This window comes from Suricata suricatta, chromosome 12 (assembly GCF_006229205.1).
Source record: "Suricata suricatta isolate VVHF042 chromosome 12, meerkat_22Aug2017_6uvM2_HiC, whole genome shotgun sequence".
Classification (NCBI taxonomy): Eukaryota; Metazoa; Chordata; class Mammalia; order Carnivora; family Herpestidae; genus Suricata; species Suricata suricatta.
In genome coordinates this window covers 13,855,744-13,872,881 of record NC_043711.1, presented here as the reverse complement: position 1 = coordinate 13,872,881, position 17,138 = coordinate 13,855,744, and the positions used below count along the sequence as shown (strand labels likewise).

At 57.3% G+C, this 17,138-nt stretch overlaps 1 protein-coding gene across 1 annotated transcript in view; it reads right to left on the bottom strand.

Moving 5' to 3' along the window:
* The window catches only part of CRTC1 (CREB regulated transcription coactivator 1), a 66,540-nt gene that overhangs the window by 7,247 nt on the left and 42,155 nt on the right, over positions 1-17,138 (bottom strand). The window contains exons 8-13 of the mRNA XM_029917859.1: positions 14,742-14,782; positions 14,040-14,260; positions 9,168-9,301; positions 5,914-6,225; positions 3,643-3,747; positions 548-634 (exon numbers count right to left, since the gene is read on the bottom strand). Coding sequence (XP_029773719.1) covers positions 548-634; positions 3,643-3,747; positions 5,914-6,225; positions 9,168-9,301; positions 14,040-14,260; positions 14,742-14,782 — 900 coding nt within the window. The remainder of the gene's footprint in view (positions 1-547; positions 635-3,642; positions 3,748-5,913; positions 6,226-9,167; positions 9,302-14,039; positions 14,261-14,741; positions 14,783-17,138) is intronic.

Sequence of the window (17,138 nt, the reverse complement as noted above, 5' to 3'; positions counted from 1 at the left end):
GCCCGCAGCAGCCGGGGCCACCTCCTCCGCAAGAGGCCCGGCGCCCAAGCTCAGACAGTCAGGGCTGCTGAGCAGGAGATTCTAGGCCCTGGGGTCTCCCCCTCCTCCCTCTCTGAACAGTGCCCAGGCCTGCCTGCACACGGCCCCTTCAGGGACCGCTGGATGGACGGATGGATGGAAGGATGGATGGGTGAGTGACCTGCTCCAGGAAGCGGCCAACCCTTCTAATGCCCACGCGCCCCGGACCCTGGCCTCCGCGCAAAGGCAGCTCTACCTCCCGGCAAACCCCCATGCATGGCCCACGCTGAGGCACCAATGCTACAGCCGCTGCCTGTCCCTGCTAGTGTTCACCACCCACCCTTCCTCCCCCTCTGCTGCTGGCCTCGTTCCGTGGGCCAGGCACAGATGCCTGGGGAGGCAAAGCCAAGCCACCCCTTCCAAGGCCTGGAGAAAGGAGGGAGCCTTAGGAGCGAAGCTCACGCCCGAGGGGCGGGCGGGGTCCGGGTAAGCGTCTGCTGTGGGCGCTGTGACCCGGGCACCCGCTCACCTGGTGGGACAGAGCATTGGCCTGCCTGGCCGCCATCTGCTGCTCATAGTACGAGTCCCCAAACACGCTGCCCAAGGTGGAGGAGTGCTGCAGACAGAAGAGAGGCCTGCCGTCATCACGGTCCCCAAGACCAGGTCGGGGGCTTGCTGGGGCTCAGGCTGGTTGTGCCCACAGGGAGGCCCCTGGAACCTCCTGGACGATGCTCAGGATAATGGAGGCTGAGCATCTATCTCAGGCCTCCTGGGAAAGCCCACAACTTCCAGGATGGAGGGGTGCCTGGCTCACTCTGAGCAGGGTGTGCCCAATCTCAGGATGAGTTTCTTTCTGCCACCTGCTCCTGGGGGGGGGGTCTCGGTACCCCAAAAGCCCCAAAGCACCATCCCCCATTTCCTCTACTTGAACTCAGGAATGGGTGACCCAGTTTCCATCAGATGGAAGATGGGGGACCCACAGGGATTGGGAACCCAGCCTGAAGGGTTCCAGAGCAAAACATGTGATTGGGGCCAGGGGGACAGGTGCCCTGAATTTCAGGATGAGAAGTGTATCTGGCGACCCTTGTTAGGCCCCCAAGGAGACAGGGGACATGGTAGCAGGCCATACACTTGGACAGGACAGGCGCACAGAGCCAGATGCTGGCCAAGCGAGCACAGGACAGGCACATGAAAAGCCTACCTGCCTACCTATCTGCCCACGGCTGCCTGCCCAGGGGACCCCAGGACCCATGGGTGGGCAGGCAGCCCAATTCCCATTCTTTCAAGGCCAACCAGGGGGCAGGTCTGCTCCTGGCAGAAGAGCAGGGGACTGGGGACCCTCTCAGATAAAAGAGGTACCAGAAACAGCAGCCTGGAGCCCCTGCTTGTTCCTATGACGCCAGAGAGAGATGGAGCCCTGTGGGACGTGGCAGGGAGGAGGGACAGCCAGTGCATCATGGAGGCAGGAAATAGAACCCCAGCCCGGACCCCAAGACTGTTTCCTCCTTGATCGGTGGGCTGAGAGCAGAAAGAGAAACAGCCAATGTGGCAAAAATGCCACCTTTGCCCTAAATACAGCCATCTTCCAGTTTTGGGAAGGGGGCTGTACGGCTGTGGCTGGGCTTCCTCCTAAATGAAGCAGCAGCTCTTTCCTGGGGTACCTGTTTCCATCCCCATGGCTTTGGACTCAAAGAGGCCCGACACAAGCAGGGCACCCAGGCTAAGGTTTCTTTTGTGAGGCTGCCATCAGAGTTTGCCAGAAAGGTCCACTCAGAATGGAAGGGAGGAACAGAGCACACAGTACCAAAGGCCAGCTGCCTAAGGCCCAAGGTGCAGCCAGACAGACACAATGTCCACTTGAGGCTGGGGAGAGGAGGGGAGGCCCTGGCCCATGGGGCCACTGAGTGCAGCCTAGTGAGCCGGTTGTAGCATGAAGCCAGGCCTGCCCCCTGACCCCCCAGCACGGTCTGCCCCTGAGTGAGCCTCTTGGCCATCTGAAGCCCATGTCTGGTTCAGTTCAGATGACGTGACAGCCCTGACTTCACAGCCACCTGAGCTGCCTGCCTCCCTTGCCAGCTTCCACTGGATGGATGGACAGACCAACACACAGACATGGGCGTGACAAGACAGCAACACATTTTGTGCCGAGGCTGGACCAACCCGCTTTGGTCTAGGCAAATCTCTATTGAGAAATCTGCTGCAGCCTTGACTGCCTATCCTGCCTCCTGGACAGAAAGGGACATTATTCAAGGACCAGCCTTGGGAACAGGCCCCACTTGCCACTTCCCCTGCCTGGACTGGCTTCTCCCACCCCCCAGCATCCCGCGACACCACATGACCAGACTGGACACTTCTCGGGAGCCTCAGGGGCTTGGAACCAGTGTGGATGTATCCAGAGCCTGCAGATACTGGACTGACCGCTGGCCTGCCCTGAGCTCACCGATGCGCTCCCCGCCTGCCTACGGAGCAGGAAGCTGCACTGAGACGGTCCCAGCAGGACAGGCCACTGTGGGGGCGGGGGTGGAGGAAGGATCCTGGGAGAGCTCCTCCTACAGCAGATGGAACCTCGAGAGCAGTCTCCCGAATGGTACACCTGCCATCTCAACACCCAGGCCCCATCTGGATGTGCTTCCTAGAGCTGGGGACATAGGGACAGCAGGCCACGTCCCCTGGGACAGGGGAACTCAATATGGTTCTTGCACAGCCCTGCCTAGTGAGCCAGCTCTTCTCCCTTCTTTAGGAGGGAAGGAAAATCCTGTTGTGCCCTGGACCAAAAATGAGGTTTCAGGGCTCGGGCACTGCCCTGTGGAAGGGGCGCCTAGGAGTTTCTCAGCTTGGTGACATTTTGGGGACGGAGTGGTGAGGTACTGAGGAGGCTCTATAGCCTGGAAATTTCAGGCCCTGATGGCACCTCTTCTCTGGTGGAATGTTCCAGATAGAATTCAGCCATGAGCTGAGAGCTGTGCTAAGGGGAGTCCTGAGGAACCAAGATGGGGGTATGTGTGTCAGAGGTTGGGGTCCAATTGTGTTGGGGGAAAACCCAAATCTGATGGATGTGGTCAAGTCCTGCCCGTTGCCTGGGGCAAGCCTCAGTCTCCTCATCTGTGAGATGGGGACACGGACCCCTGAGAAGCTGCAGTGCCACTCAGAGAAGCTTCCTGTGAGGACACACGCTTCTGTGAGGCAGAGGAAGGGAGATCTGAGGAGTCAGAGTACCAATCACGGGCCAGCCAGCACCTCAGCTACACCCCAGGGCAGGTGGAGCACCCCTCCACTTTCGGGGGCCTCGAGTGGGCAGGCACAGGTGGGGATGTGTGCACAGGCTATTTGACACTGGGGTGACCCTGACTGCCGGGCAAGAAGCCAGGGCGTAGCCAACACTGAGGTTGCTAATGCGAGCGAGGAGCCCACCACCTCCAGCTCGGGCTCCACACACGCCACAAAGACACGGCAGGAACGTGGCAGCTCCCGAGCTGGGTCTGGTGGGGCAGCACCTTCTCCTCCCCGCCCTGGTGGAGTGGACGAGATGGGATGGAGTGAGGCACAGATGGTGGGGGATGCATGGCGGGTGCAAAGCAATGCTGGAGTGCGGGGCGCTGGGTGAGGGGAGGCGGCGTCCCTTACTTGCGGGGAGCTCCCGGGGGAGAAGCCTTGATTGGAGACAGGTGAGGTGGGAGACTGGTTAGCCGGGGAGCCGGCACTAGTGCGGTACTGCTGCAGAGCCGGCGCCTGCGATAACAGATAGGTCAGGACACGCGAGGGGCCCCAGGCCTGGCTTCCTGGGACTGGCCATTCCCCACTGAGCACCCCCCAAACACCCCCCACCCATCAGGTGAGCAGAGTGTCAGGAGCACCTGCTAGTGGTGCAGGTCCCTGAGCCCTGTCGGAGCCCAGGGCCTTTTGGGCACGTGCCTCCAAACCCAGCTCCCAGGGGTTGTGGGGGTTGTAGTCAGAGAACCCAGCTTCATGGAATCATGCCGGAGGACTGTGGGAGGGGGACGGAGGGGTCCACCTTCACTCGGCAGGCTTCAGAGCACCCACACGAACACACCCACACCCGTGCACACAGCCATACCTGTGTACGCACGAGCACACCCCCACACATGTGGGCAGCAGAAGGCCCAGGGCTGGGCAGGCAGATGCTGCCTTCTGCTCCTGACTCTGGGCAGCTCTCTTGGTTCTCTGAGCTCCAACAACGTGCACTGGCACGTCCTGTCCACCTCTAGGGGTGCTGACACTGACAAAAAAAGGCCATCTGGGGCACATTGCAAGACATCGAGTACCAGGCAGTCACTATACTGGCACTTAGGACAAGCCTGATGTGTGCGCTGTCCAGAGACCTCCATGGGGCAGCCCCCTCCTCACCCGAAGGACAGAGGGCCTTAGCTTCTCACCAGAGGTGGGCCAGGCGGTAGAAGGACCTGGATTTAGACCTTGCTCTGGTCCCAGTTCACCCAGGACCTGCTGTGTGCCTCTGGGCAAGCTGCCTGACTTCTCTGAGCCTGTTCACTGAGGCCCAGCTGACCAGCCCAGGACCCCATACATGCTTGGTCTCCTCCATTTCCTCAGTGGGCTGTTCTGAGTAGTCTGGAATACGGACAGAGCCTGGGAGGGGCATGGGGGTACAATTAGCAGGGTATCAGTGTTGAAGGCACCAGCACGGTCACCTGGCAGTGACTGGCTCAGGCCTTCTCCAAGTCAGAAAGAGGAACCTATCCAGAGGGATGTCCTCCTTGCTCAGCTGAGGCTGCACAAATGCAAGAAAGAGGCAACCAGAGCCCGTGCCCAAGGGGTGCCAGGCAACAGAGAGCCCTGGCGGGGGGGGGGGCGGTTGTTGGTAATGTCTGTGTACCTGGCCCAGATGTCCCTGCCTCCACTGTCTACCCAGCTCAAAAGTGAGACACCACCGCTGGAGGGCGTCAGGGAATGAGGTACTCCAAGCAGGCTCAAAGCTGCCCCCACACCAACTGTGTATCTGACAAAGAAAGGGCCTGCACACATTCCTGTCTGGGGGACCCCTGGGGTTTGCCCTCTGAGCGGTCAGAGCAGCTTGGAAATAGGCCTCTCTTCACCCACCCCACCCAGCTCAGGGGGGCCTAGTCTCTGCAGAACACATCATGTTCTGAGGACATTTATCTTGGGGTTGGCAGCCAAGGGCTGAGTGGAGAGGGCTTGCTGTACCCCAAACATGGTCCCTGTTCCTCTAAATATGGGCAAAGGGAGTTGAGACCATTCCCTTCCCACCAGGGCAACCAACCAAGGTGAAAGTCTGAACAATCGAGAAGGTTTGGGGGTGCAGAGGTCAAAACCGAGTACTCATTACCCTGAGCCCAGGCCCAGGCAAGGGGCCCATGGTCTGAACTGTAGGACCCCTTACCCCAAGCAGGCAGTCCCATGGTCTAAACTGCACCTCTCTGGCCCAGGGCACTTGGCTGCATGAACCACAGGGCTGAATTCATCCCTTCTCCTCCTCCAAGTTCAAATCTGTCCCTCTAAGTCCCAGTAGTCTGTTCCCCAGGCCCTGAGAACCTGTGTCCTCCCTGCCTCCAAGGGAGCCCTTCTGCAGGGGGAAAGGGTTGAAGTACTGGGCATCAAGGGCCATGGGGGAGCCTTAACAGTCAGACACGGCCTGGCCCATCTTGGGTAAAGTTTGGGGCAAACGATCCCTGCTTGTGTCTCAGCTTCCCCATCTGTACAGGGGATGACAATCTTGGCCCGGCAGTGTTTGCTTCAGCCCTGACCCCTGGCCAAGTTGGCCTTGAAGGGGAGCCCTGAGGAGGCTTCAGCCAGACACCTGAGTCTTTGGCCCTTGGGAGCCCAATGGGGGTCTCCCACAGCCCCTGGGATCCATGAGCCCCCCCAGCCAGGCCCCACGCGACCCCATCCTAGGCTTACCGAGGTGATGTCAATCCCCATTGGCGGCTGGCCGGGGTTCTCTGGGGGGGACTGGGGGAGAGAGGACGGTACCGTGACCGCGAGTGGGGGCAGCTGGGGCCCCCGCGTCAGGCTGGCGCTTGGCATCAGGGGGCCGCCTGGGGGGAGGCCGACGGGCACCTGCGGGGGTGGCGGGGGCGGCTGCTGCTGGGACGCAGGTGGTGGCGGTGGAGGGGGCTGTGGCTGTGGCGGTGGTGGTTGCTGGGAGCCCGCCTGGGTGAAGAAGGCGTAGGGCAGCTGCTGCTCCAGAGACAGGGCATCCATGGCCACAGCCTGGGGGAAGAGGAGGGCGTCAGGTGGGAGGCTGCTCAGCAGAAGGGGCCAGGCTATGAGCACCTGGTCCCCGGGGGCCCCCCACGGCCTGGCATGCTCAGCACAGATATAATGGATAAACAAAGGGATATCCAGACCCTGGCCTGGGAAGCTCAGGCCTGGAGAGGGCAGGCCTCTCCCAGGGCCATAGAGGGTTAAGCTGTGCCTGGATAGTACCTGGGCTTCTAATCTGGCTGCCTGTGCCCTGCACCCAGTGAGCCTTTCTCCTGCCTTTGCCACACACCGAGAAGCAGGCGCTCCCTCCCGTACACACTCGGGCCCAGGGCTCCACACTCCGGCAACCCAGCGGGCAGCCTGTGCCTGGACCACTCTGGGGGGGTCGGAGAGGGTCTGGGTGATGGAGATGCTGGTGTGGCCCCTCAGTAACGATCAGCTCAGGCCTTCTTGGAGTTGGAAAGAGGGACATTTTCCAGGTTTGTGATTCACTATGGATAATTCCTGGGGCGGGCTGGGGCTTCTGCCCTCTGAGGGAGGCTGGATATGACCAGGAGTTACAGGATATAACACTGAACAGAAGGCCCAGCCTCTAATAAGTGGTGGTTGCTTCAGGAACAAAAAAGAGTTTCCAGAAAAGGCAGGCAGGTCTAAGGTAGAAGGAACAGGGGTCATAGATTGAGAGACTGAAGCCACACAGCCAGAAGCCACCCGTGGCTCTGTCTGGGTCCCGGTCCCAACAAGCAGGCGGGAGACATGGAGGGGAACGGACCTAGGCCAGGCAGTGAAAGGTGTGCCTATAAGTTTTGCTGTAGGTGGATGACACCATTGAGGTTATGTTAAAAAACAAACAAAAATACTATCTGTTAGGGATTTAAAAAAAACAACAGGTAAAATCGACACATTCCTAGAAACACACCAACTACCAAAAATGATCCAAGAAGAAATGGAAAATCTGAACAGACCTATAGCAAGAAAGGAGATTCAGTCATCAAACCTCCCAGTGGAAAATATTTGCAAATCACATATTCAATAAAGGGTTAGTATCAAGAATATATAAAGAATTTACAAAAATTCAACACTCAAAAACCAAAAAATTCAATTAAAAATGGGCAGAAGGCATGCATAGACAGTTTTCCAAAGGAGACACACAGATGGACAACAGACACATGAAAAGATGCTCAACAGCACTCATCATCCGGGAAATGCAAGTCAAACCACGAGATACCACCTCAAACCTGTCAGAATGGCTAACATCAATAACACAAGAAACAACAGTGTCGGTGAGGATGGGGAGAGAGGGGAGCCCTCCTGCCCTGTGGACAGAAATGAAAACCGGTGCAGCCACTCTGGAGAGCGGGATGGGGGTTTCTCAGAAAGTTAAAAATAGAACTATCCTACAATCCAGCAAGCCCACTACCACGTGTTTATCCAAAGGATACAAAAATACTAATTCAAAGGGATACAGGTACCCCAATGTTTATAGAAGCATTATTTACAACAGCCAAATTATGGAAGGAGCCCAAGTATCCACTGATTGATAAGTGGATAAAGAAGATGTGAGGGCTCCTGGGTGTCTCAGTGGGTTAAGCATCTGACTCCTGATTTTGGCTCAGGTCATGATCTCACAGTTTGTGAGTTCATGCGCCAAGTCAGGCTCCCTGCTGACCATGGGAAGCCTGCTTGGGATTCTCTCTCTGTCTCTCTCAAAATAAATTTAAAAACTTAAAAAAAAAAACAAGTAATATTATTCAGCCATCAAAAAGAATGAAATTTTGGGGCACCTGGGTGGATCAGTTGGTTGAGCATCCAACTCTCCATTTCTACTCAGGTCATGACTCCAGGCTCATGGGTTCGAGTTCTGGGATGCCCAGCGTGGAGCCTGCTTGGGGTTCTAGCCCCTCATCTGCACTCATGCAATCTCTCTCTCCCTCAAAACACAAAATGTAAGTAAATAAGTAAAAATGCATTTTAAAAACAACGAGATCTTGCCATTTGCAGTGACAGGGATGGAGCCAGAGAATATTATGCTAAGTGAAATCAGTCAGAAAAAAACAAATATCATATGATTTGATTCATATGTGGAATTTAAGAAAACAAACGAACAAGCAAAGGAAAAGAGAGAGAAACCAAGAAACCAACTGTTAACCAAAGAGAGTGCACTGATGGTTGTTAGAGGAGGGGCAGATGGGGGAAATAGGTGTTGGGGACGAAGAAGTCCACTTGTGACAAGTAGCGGGTGACACACGGACCTGCTGAATCACCATGTGGTACATCTGAAGCTAGTACTACACTGTATGTGAACTACTGGAATGTAAGTCAAAACTTAAAACCCAAATCTCCCAATGAAGATTGGCTATAGGGGCCTCGCTGGTGAATTCTACCAAACATTTGAAGAACTGACACCAGTATTTCTCAAACGCTTCCAAAGACACAAAAGGAACGCTTCCTAACCTGTTTTAGGGCCCTAAAAGGACTAAGGAAAAAAGAGAAGAATCAAATTACTGAAATCAGAAATGAAAGTGGGAACAGTACCACTAACTTCAGCGAAACAGAGAGAATCAGGAGTGCTATGAATGGCTACACTGTACAGATGAAAGAGAGCAATTCCTAGACACACACCAAAAACGTGGATGAAATAAAATTACGGTAAATTGAAAAAACAAAAACAAAAAGAAAACTTCTCTAAACACCTTATTTTGGAGAAATTAAAGTAGATCCTCAAGAAGGGAAAGGGACATAATGAAGGACACCCAGTCACACGGATCTGCCTGTGACAGCCGCAAGAGACTCTAGGCCAGTAATTAATGCAGTTCCACGTGCTTGAAAATTCAACAAAAAGCCAGAAATGTTGGGAACGTCTGTCTTCAGGATTCTACAGGTCCCTGGAAGGTCAGGGAGGCCTCCCTGAGGGGCAGAGCAGGCCACGCCCCCCCACGCCCTCACACCTGAGTGATGGGTGACAGCTGGGAGAGGGTGGGCGACACCTGCTGGGCCTGTTGTCTCCTGGCCTCTGTGTTCAGGGACAACGGGCTGACGCCGGCGGGACGGTGCTGTGGTGAGGAGCCTGGCGTGCTCATTCCTGAAAGGGAGAACAGGAGAGAAGGGCGGGCATGGCGCTGGCCTCCGGCGGGTTGCTCGCACACCATCATCGCTGCTGGCAGCAGCCCAATCACTCAGACAGAACCCACTGTGTCCTACTGACCAAACCCAGGCTGCCTCCTCCAAGGCCCCCATACCTGCGTGGGCTCTGTTCTCTTTCCTGCCCCGCCCCCATGCTGGCCAGCACTGTCCCACGGGTGCTGCCATCCCTCCCAGGGGTGTGTTCCACAGGCCATCCAATCAGCACTTCCCTGCCGTTGGACCACATGAATGGCCCCCAGATGGACATGCGACGGACTGGCCCAATGAGAATCTGCCCTGGGACTTCTGCTGGAACTCCAAGAAGGGAGGTCTGAAGCTGTGTGGGGAGAGTGCCACGAGGCCCCAGGAGGAAGAGTCAGTGGAGAATCAGGGGCTGAGCGGAGGCAGCACCTGAGCTCTAGAACCAGCCACAGTAGTGCTTCCCGGTTTGGGGAGACAATCAGTGCCCCTTTTTTGCCTAAACTGGCTTGGGTTTTGGTTAGCATCAAGCAAGCTGGTCCTGACCAGAGGCTAGTTTCCTCTACAGCTCCATGTTCTCAAAATTGTACCATCCGGGAAGTAACTCCTCTTTCAGCCAAATCTCCTCTCAGCCCCGGACCCGTGTAGCTGGCATCCCCTCCCCCACCTCGCATCCATATCCTTCTCTCACCTCGTGTGCCCTCCATGCTGCGCCATCAGCCCTGCTGGGCTGCCCAAGCTAGACACTCAGTGACTCTCCCTCTCCTTCCCAACACCCTTGTTCCTGATCGAGCTCCTGCCAGGAGGGCTCCATGTTGTCCCTTCCCTCTCACCCTGGCCGCCTCCCCCAGCAATCCCATCCCTGGAGGTGTCTGTTGTGAAGGAGCCGAGCGAGGTCAAGTTCAGTATGGAAGCAGTTGGGGCCTGCTTCGTTATCCTGGGGCACGGTGCCAGGGAGGCAACAGGCCTCCTGATGCTCCCTCCTCTTCTCTGATCCCCTGGGGGACTGGCTCGATCTCCCAGTCGGTTTCCTGGTCCTTGAGATGGAAACGATAACAGCCACCCTCAAGGTTCACCGTGAGGCCCTGATGAGGCTGTGAGCAGGCTCTGAAGACAGTCTGGCCTGCAGTCAAGGCCGGTGGTGTAGGAGCCTGACTAACCCGGGGTAGCTGGGCCCCTTCTGCCGAGGGCATCAGCTCAACCTTGTTCCAGCAGGCGAGACGGCAGGTTCATAGGCCAGTGGGAATGCACCCAGCACACAGTGAGGGGAGACGACGGGCGGCCTTCTCTCCACCCAGGGCTGCTGCTCACTGGTTGTGTCACTGGCGCGAGGCAAGCCTGGTCACGCCTGCACTCCCCCCTCGGTCGCCCTGGCAGCTTCTAGCCGTGTGCTGCAGGAGGGCCTGGCACAGTGCTCCCAAGGCAGAGCCCCGGGTTCCAGGTTATACACACATCAGGCCGCTGTGAACGCAGCAGCATCCAGGGGGCACTGACGGAAGCCTGCACAGGGAGGGTCCAGGAGATGCCTCGTCAGAGAACACTCAGCGTTGGGACCACAGGCTGCTCCCTCCTCTTCTCTGAGCATCTGCTGCCTCTTACATCTTTCTGGTTGAGAACACTCAACACCCCGGGAGCAGATATTAGGGCTCAGTAAGCAGCAGGGGCAAATGCCAGGGGAGGGTTCGTGGGGCAACAGGGGCAGGAGGTGCCTGTGACACAGGAACTCGACCCACCACCGGGCCTTCTGATTCTTCAAGAGAAGCCAGAAATCCAGAGTATTACAAGCACTCTCCTGATATCCAAACGCTGATTTAAAGCATCACGCACGCAGTCATGGGCCAGACAAAACACACCGGTGGGCTGGATTTGGTGCTTGGGTTGCCAGCCTCTATCTTGAATACAAGGGAGTTTTTAATCCTCTGCTGGGCTGCAGAGCGAGCTCCTGGCTTCACACCGGGCGGCCACCACCCCGCGAGAGGCCAGTTGAGCTGGGAGGGCGGACAGACGCCTTGCCGTTGAATTCCTTTTGGCAACCTGGATCACCTTTGGGAAAAGGAGTAAGGCCAGCTGGAAGGGAAGTCTGGGGCGGGCAGGGAGAGCTGCCAGGGGAGGGCAGGCCAGGTGGCAGGGGTCCAGCCAGAGGCACGCAAGCCTCGTATGCGGGGCTGGCAGGCCTCAGAGCTGCGCCAGGAAGGAGGACCCAGGCCTGCCCTCCTCTAGGTTCTGGCCAACAACCAGGAAAACGACCTCAGCAAACGTTTAAGAGGACGAGAGGGGCCACTGTCTCCTTGGAGGGAGAAGCCTCCCATTCTTCCTCGAGGGGCTCACGTTCCAAGTGGCGGGTGGGCTGGGGGGGCAATCTCCACGTGTGCCAGGGGCCGGCGGCTCGGCTTGACTTAAAATGCGCCCAGAAAGCAGAGCCCCTGCCAGGCGAGCTGCTAGAGCGGCAGGTTCGCAAACAACTGAACACATGTCAGACATTACTGGGCGGACGCTCCCAGCCAGGCGGACCGGGGTCTGGGCCCCACACTTGGGGTCTGCACTGGTTCCCGTGTCTATGGCTTTCACATGTGTTGTGTTTTCCTGAGCTTGTTTAGACTCGTCGTGGGCTGGAGGTGAACGGCTCCTGGGCGGTGCTGGGGGGCTGCCAAGGACCCTCTGGAAGAGGGGGGTGGTGCTCTGGAGGCCACGGCAAGATGTGAGAAAAACGAGGGCCAGGAAACAGTGGTGCCTGCAAAATTACGCCCCACACAACCCCACCCGCCGTGTCCCCAGAGCCAACCTTCTGATTTCTTGCTTTGCACGGCCTCTGTGGACACTGCCTGCCCACCCACCTGTCAGGGGTCATGGGTTTCAGGCTCCCCTGAACCCTGAATCTCCTCATTTTGTCCTGGGGACGGCGGTACAGTGGAGGCTGACGCCTTCTGCCTAGTGGCTGAGCTGCAGTAGGCACGGGGCCAGGTATGTACAAGCAAGAACAGAGCTTCAATGCTGTTAGGCCAAGGCCCTGGGTCCTGTCCCCCTTTTCACTGTTCTGGCCTCTATTTCCTAGTCTAGAAACCGAGGAACACTTGCACTGTCCTTAACACTGCTCACCTGCCTCTGACCCAGTCAGCACCAAAGCCAGGCTGACTCCGGGCTCAAGCGCCTCTGTTCCCCATAATGTGGGCCAGCCAACTTGACCTAGAAGTCTCTCTGGAGTGTTCAATGGGGCCTGGCCCTGGCACTGTCACCCCTCCTGATAGCCTGTTCTCCCTGGGTGGCCAGAAGGGATGTGGCACAGAGCCTGTGATTCTCTCTCAGAAAACCTTGTATGGTGCTGCCCACCACACTCGGGACAGATGTAAGACAGGCAGATGGCAGGGGCGAGCATCGGCTCCTAGGCAGGATGGAGAGCACAGCAAGGTAGGGCTCTCACTGGTCACCAAGTCCTGACAGGTGTGGACTCACAGAGGGGTCCCTGTTCTGCCCGTCCTACCACAAGGCCATTGGGGCTGCCGTGTCTCCTCCCTGGGTGCAAACCCATGCATCCCACAGTCAACGTGGGGGCAAGAATCACAGCAGGGACGTGGAGGGTCAGAGTGGGGATATGGGAGAGCTAGGCCTGGCCCAGGGAACAGATGAGAGTGAAGCAGTGACTCAGTGGCAGCAGGGTGAATGAAGAAAAGCAATGCAGAGTGAGTGAGAGTCTGGGGGCGAGGGTGTGGGCAGGGGGCCATGATGGCTCACTGAAAAGAGGAAGTGTTGGCAGGGATGGGGTGGGTAAGGGGCCCTGCAGCCACCGGGAGGAAGAGGACTGTGGGAGACAGGTGGCATGTGCCCAGGCCCTGAGGTTGGCTCACTGGCCAGAGAGGAGATGGTGTGGAGGGTGGGAGACAAACTTGGAGGGTGAATTGTAGTTGGCCTCCCCAGGGCTCAGGAGTCTCAGACTTTCACTGGGAGGGAGCTGAGGACCCATGCAAGGTCCTGAGCAGACAAGAGCCATGAGGCGATGGCCATTCTGGGTGAGAAGAGGCTGAGAGCTGGTGGGAGAGAGGGGGCAGGAACGTGGAGGCCATGCAAGGTAAAAAAAAAAAAGGTCCAGGTTGGCCTGGGTCCCAATGATGGGGCTGTTGGGGTGCATCAACAGCTCAGGACAGGCAAGAGAACAGAAAAGGAAGCCGCTGGGAACCTGTGCTGCTCATCCCCAGGGAGAGCAGGGTTGGGGCAGCCCTGGGAGAGATCAAGAAGGTGAGGGGCCTGTGGGATATCCCCATGAATGTGGCCTGGACTGGAGTGTCCCAAGCAGGTGTAATGTGGGGAGAGCAGGTCAGGACTGGTCCTGGCCCTCCATGAAGAGCTGAGGACAAAGAGAGATGGTGGGAAAGCCCAGCACACCCCAGCCGGGTCAAACCCTTGGAGGCACCCCTCCTAGAATGTTCTGGACTCACCCAGACTCTCTGAAACCTGCAGTACACACTCAGAACCACTGTCTGATCCCTGGGGACATCATTGAGTTTCTCCACCCCCAGGCCTTTACCAAGGCTGCGCCCTCTCCCTGGGATGGCTTTCCTGGGCAACACTGGGAGCGCCAAGGCCCTGTGGTAGGTTCTGCCTCCCACTCCATGCCCAGCATTTTGAATGTCACCCTGCTAAATCTTTACCAAACCCGTGTTGTCTCCACAAGATGTTGAGCTCTGCCAGGGAAGGAGTTCCCCTACCTTCTGGCCTGGCCTTACCCTGGCTGGTGCCGCCGATGCCCAGATGAGTCAGGTTGGCTGCGAGGTTGCCGGTGCTGCTGGAGCTGCTGAGCGCGGGGAAGGTGGGCTCCTCAGGGTCCAGTGGGGTCGGGAGGGGGGAGGGGAAGTGTATGTTGGTCAGGTCAGGCAGGGAGCCCCCTGTGTTGTGGGTGGCGGGGATCAGGGCTGTAGTGTTTTCCTGGTCAGCGGATGGAAAGATGCTGGGGGGAAGGCCAGACAGAGGGGGGAGGTGAGCTCTCGCCAGCCCATTCTTCCCCGGAAGCTGTGGTGGGGGAGCAAGGTGTCGGGGGGAGACTGGTGCCAAAAAACAGCCTGTGACTAGGTGTTGCCATGCTCAGAAAAGGACTGTCAGCCTGCACCTCCAGTGGGGCCTTAGGATACAGCCCACATATGCGGGGCAGGAGGCCGGGCGAGGTCCTTCTGCTGCGCAGGGACGCATGTGTCTGAGGAGCAGGCAAGCTGCAGGGGTGGGGCTTGGTCACCGCGGGCAGGGCGCGGTGGGAGGGCCTCATCTCCCCCCCCCCGCCCCCCCCCGCCGAGGCTTGTTGAACGGTGGCCAGTGGCAGGGCACCCCTCTTGTCAGGATTTGCAGCCTCGTGAGCTAGCGGACGGGAAGCCCTGGGGTCATCTGAGCAGCCCTGACCGCCCTGGGCATGCAGGGTGGGCCCTGCTGAGACTTACTTGATCCCGGGGACCTCGCAGGACTTGGGCCTGGACCCCGTCTGAAAGAGAAGACAGCAGAGGCTGGGCGGGCCTCCTGGCAAGCTCTGGCTCCTCAGGGGGCGGCTGACCACTCCACAAGGGCCGGAGGTGCTCGGCGAGGAGGGCGTCCATCGGGGCCCAGAACGTCTCACAAGCCAGGACCAGGCAACCTCGGAGGCAGAGGGGCCTGTCCCAGGCAAGCCCAGGGGCGAAAGCAAGAGTTCAGTGCAGAGGGGTCTCTATCGCTTCCACTTCCAGCTCCTGCCCTTGGTGGCAAGCAGGCACAGCCAGCCCAGCTGTCCACCCATAAGGTGGGCACAGCACAGGAGTGACATGATCCCTTGTCAGAGCAGGCACCTGGGGAGGAACGTGGCTTGTCCAGTCTACACCTGACAACCCCAGGAGTGTGCCACAGCTGTGAGGCGCCACCTCAGCGATGGAGCCACTGGAGACCTGACGCCCCAGCCCAGTGCCCCATCCCATTCCCGGGTCAGAGTGGGAGGGCACCCTGGGGCAGGGGCTGCTCCTGCTCAGCATCCACTTGTCCATGGCAGGAAAGTACACCATGTGGGGCAGCACCAGGAGGTTCAGACTGGGCCCCCTGAGCACAGAGGGCACGCCCCATGCCCCAGCTGGCCCACCATCCAGCGGTCCCTCAGCTACGGCTCCCACAGGGACTCGTGGTGCTGCGCGTGCTCCCATGCAGCCACCACCTGAGGATGAAGACCGTCAGCCCTGTGGGGCTGGGAAGGGGGTCCCAGGGAAACCCCGGTGGCTGCAAGACCCTGGTTTCCTCCCCTGCAAGCTGGGGCCACTACGCCAGCCAAGAATTGGCACAGCCCCTAGACTCTCATTCAAGGACAAAGGAGGAAACTCGTCGATGGTGGCAGACATGACTGGACAGAGCTCGCGTGCTGACGGAAGGGACTATCAGCATGTGTCACATTCCCTCAGTCTCCATCCACCTCACAGGCCCTGAGGCTGATGTATTCTTTAGGGATTATCAGGTAAGAAGGTGGATGCACTGGAAGGCTGTGGACCCAGTGGCTGGGGGGGGGGGGGCGCTGGGGGGCACTGCCGGCAGTGACTGGGGACCCTGAGGGCTGGTGTGCGACCAGCAGCGTTAAGCCTCTGCAAAGAATGCCAGACGAACGGGTTTCTACTTGGCCACCGGCTCCTTAATTCTGTGAGTAAACACTCGCTTCATTACCGGATTTTTTCAAAGCACGAGGACAATGACTTTCTAAAGAACCTTTCAAAAGCATTCCACAAATGTTAGAGAGAGAACAGTGCATTTCTAAACAGTATTAAAAACTCACCCTTTGTTGCCCCCCCGCCCCCACTCCTAACAAATCCACTGGAATTCCTTTACTGACATCCTTGCAGACACATCATTTTGTGTAGTAGTTAAAAGTCTGGCCGCGATGCTGGGCTCTGTCTCCCTCTCTTCTCACTCCCAGGGTGTCAAGTGTGTTTGCACCAACCCCCACCATCTTCCCTTCCTCTACGGTTCAGCAGCACATTTGGCTGCTTGTGGGAACCCTGATGTCCTCACTCACCCACCTCTCTGCAACTAGATGTTTCAGTGGCTTCCCAATTGTGTTTGAATTCTTTTGGAACGATTTTCCCCCCTGAATAAGAAAATCATATGCATTCTTTGTGCAAAATTGGGACACGCAGACATGGATAAAGGGCTGACAATGGCGCCCACACCTGACACTTGAGAGGACACGCCCACTTGCACTCCCCAGTCTGCCCTGGGTCTGGTCCTATCACACCCAGGCGTCTGTGTGTATCCCTAGGCATGCCTTTGGGGTACTGCAGCTTCAGGTCCAGAACACCCCAATAAGGCAAATATCACAGTACAACAAGCCAAACGAATTTTTTGGTTTCCCAGTGCATACAAAAGTTATGTTTACACTACCCTGCAGTGTAAGTGTGCAATAACAGTATGTTTTAAAAAACAACTTATGTGCCTTTAATTAAATGTATTTTATTGCTGGGGTGTCTAGGTGGCTCAGTTGGTTAAGTGACAGATTTGTAATTTTGGCTCCGGTCTCATGGTTCATGAGATCAAGACCCGCCGTAGGCCTGGTGCTGACAGCAATGAGCCTGCTTGGGATTCTCTTTCCTTTCTCTCTGCCCTTCCCCCACTCATGTTCTCTCTCTCTCTCTCTCTCTCTCTCTCTCTCTCTCTCTCTCTCTGTCTTTCTCTCTCTTTCCCTCCCTCTCTTAAAATAAATAAATAAACTTACAAAATACTTTACTGGGGCACCTGTGTGGCTCAGTCGGTTAAGCATCTGACTTGGTTTTTGGTTTTTTTTTTTTTAATGTTTGTTTATTTTTGAGAGACAGAGACAGAGCGTGAGTGGGAGA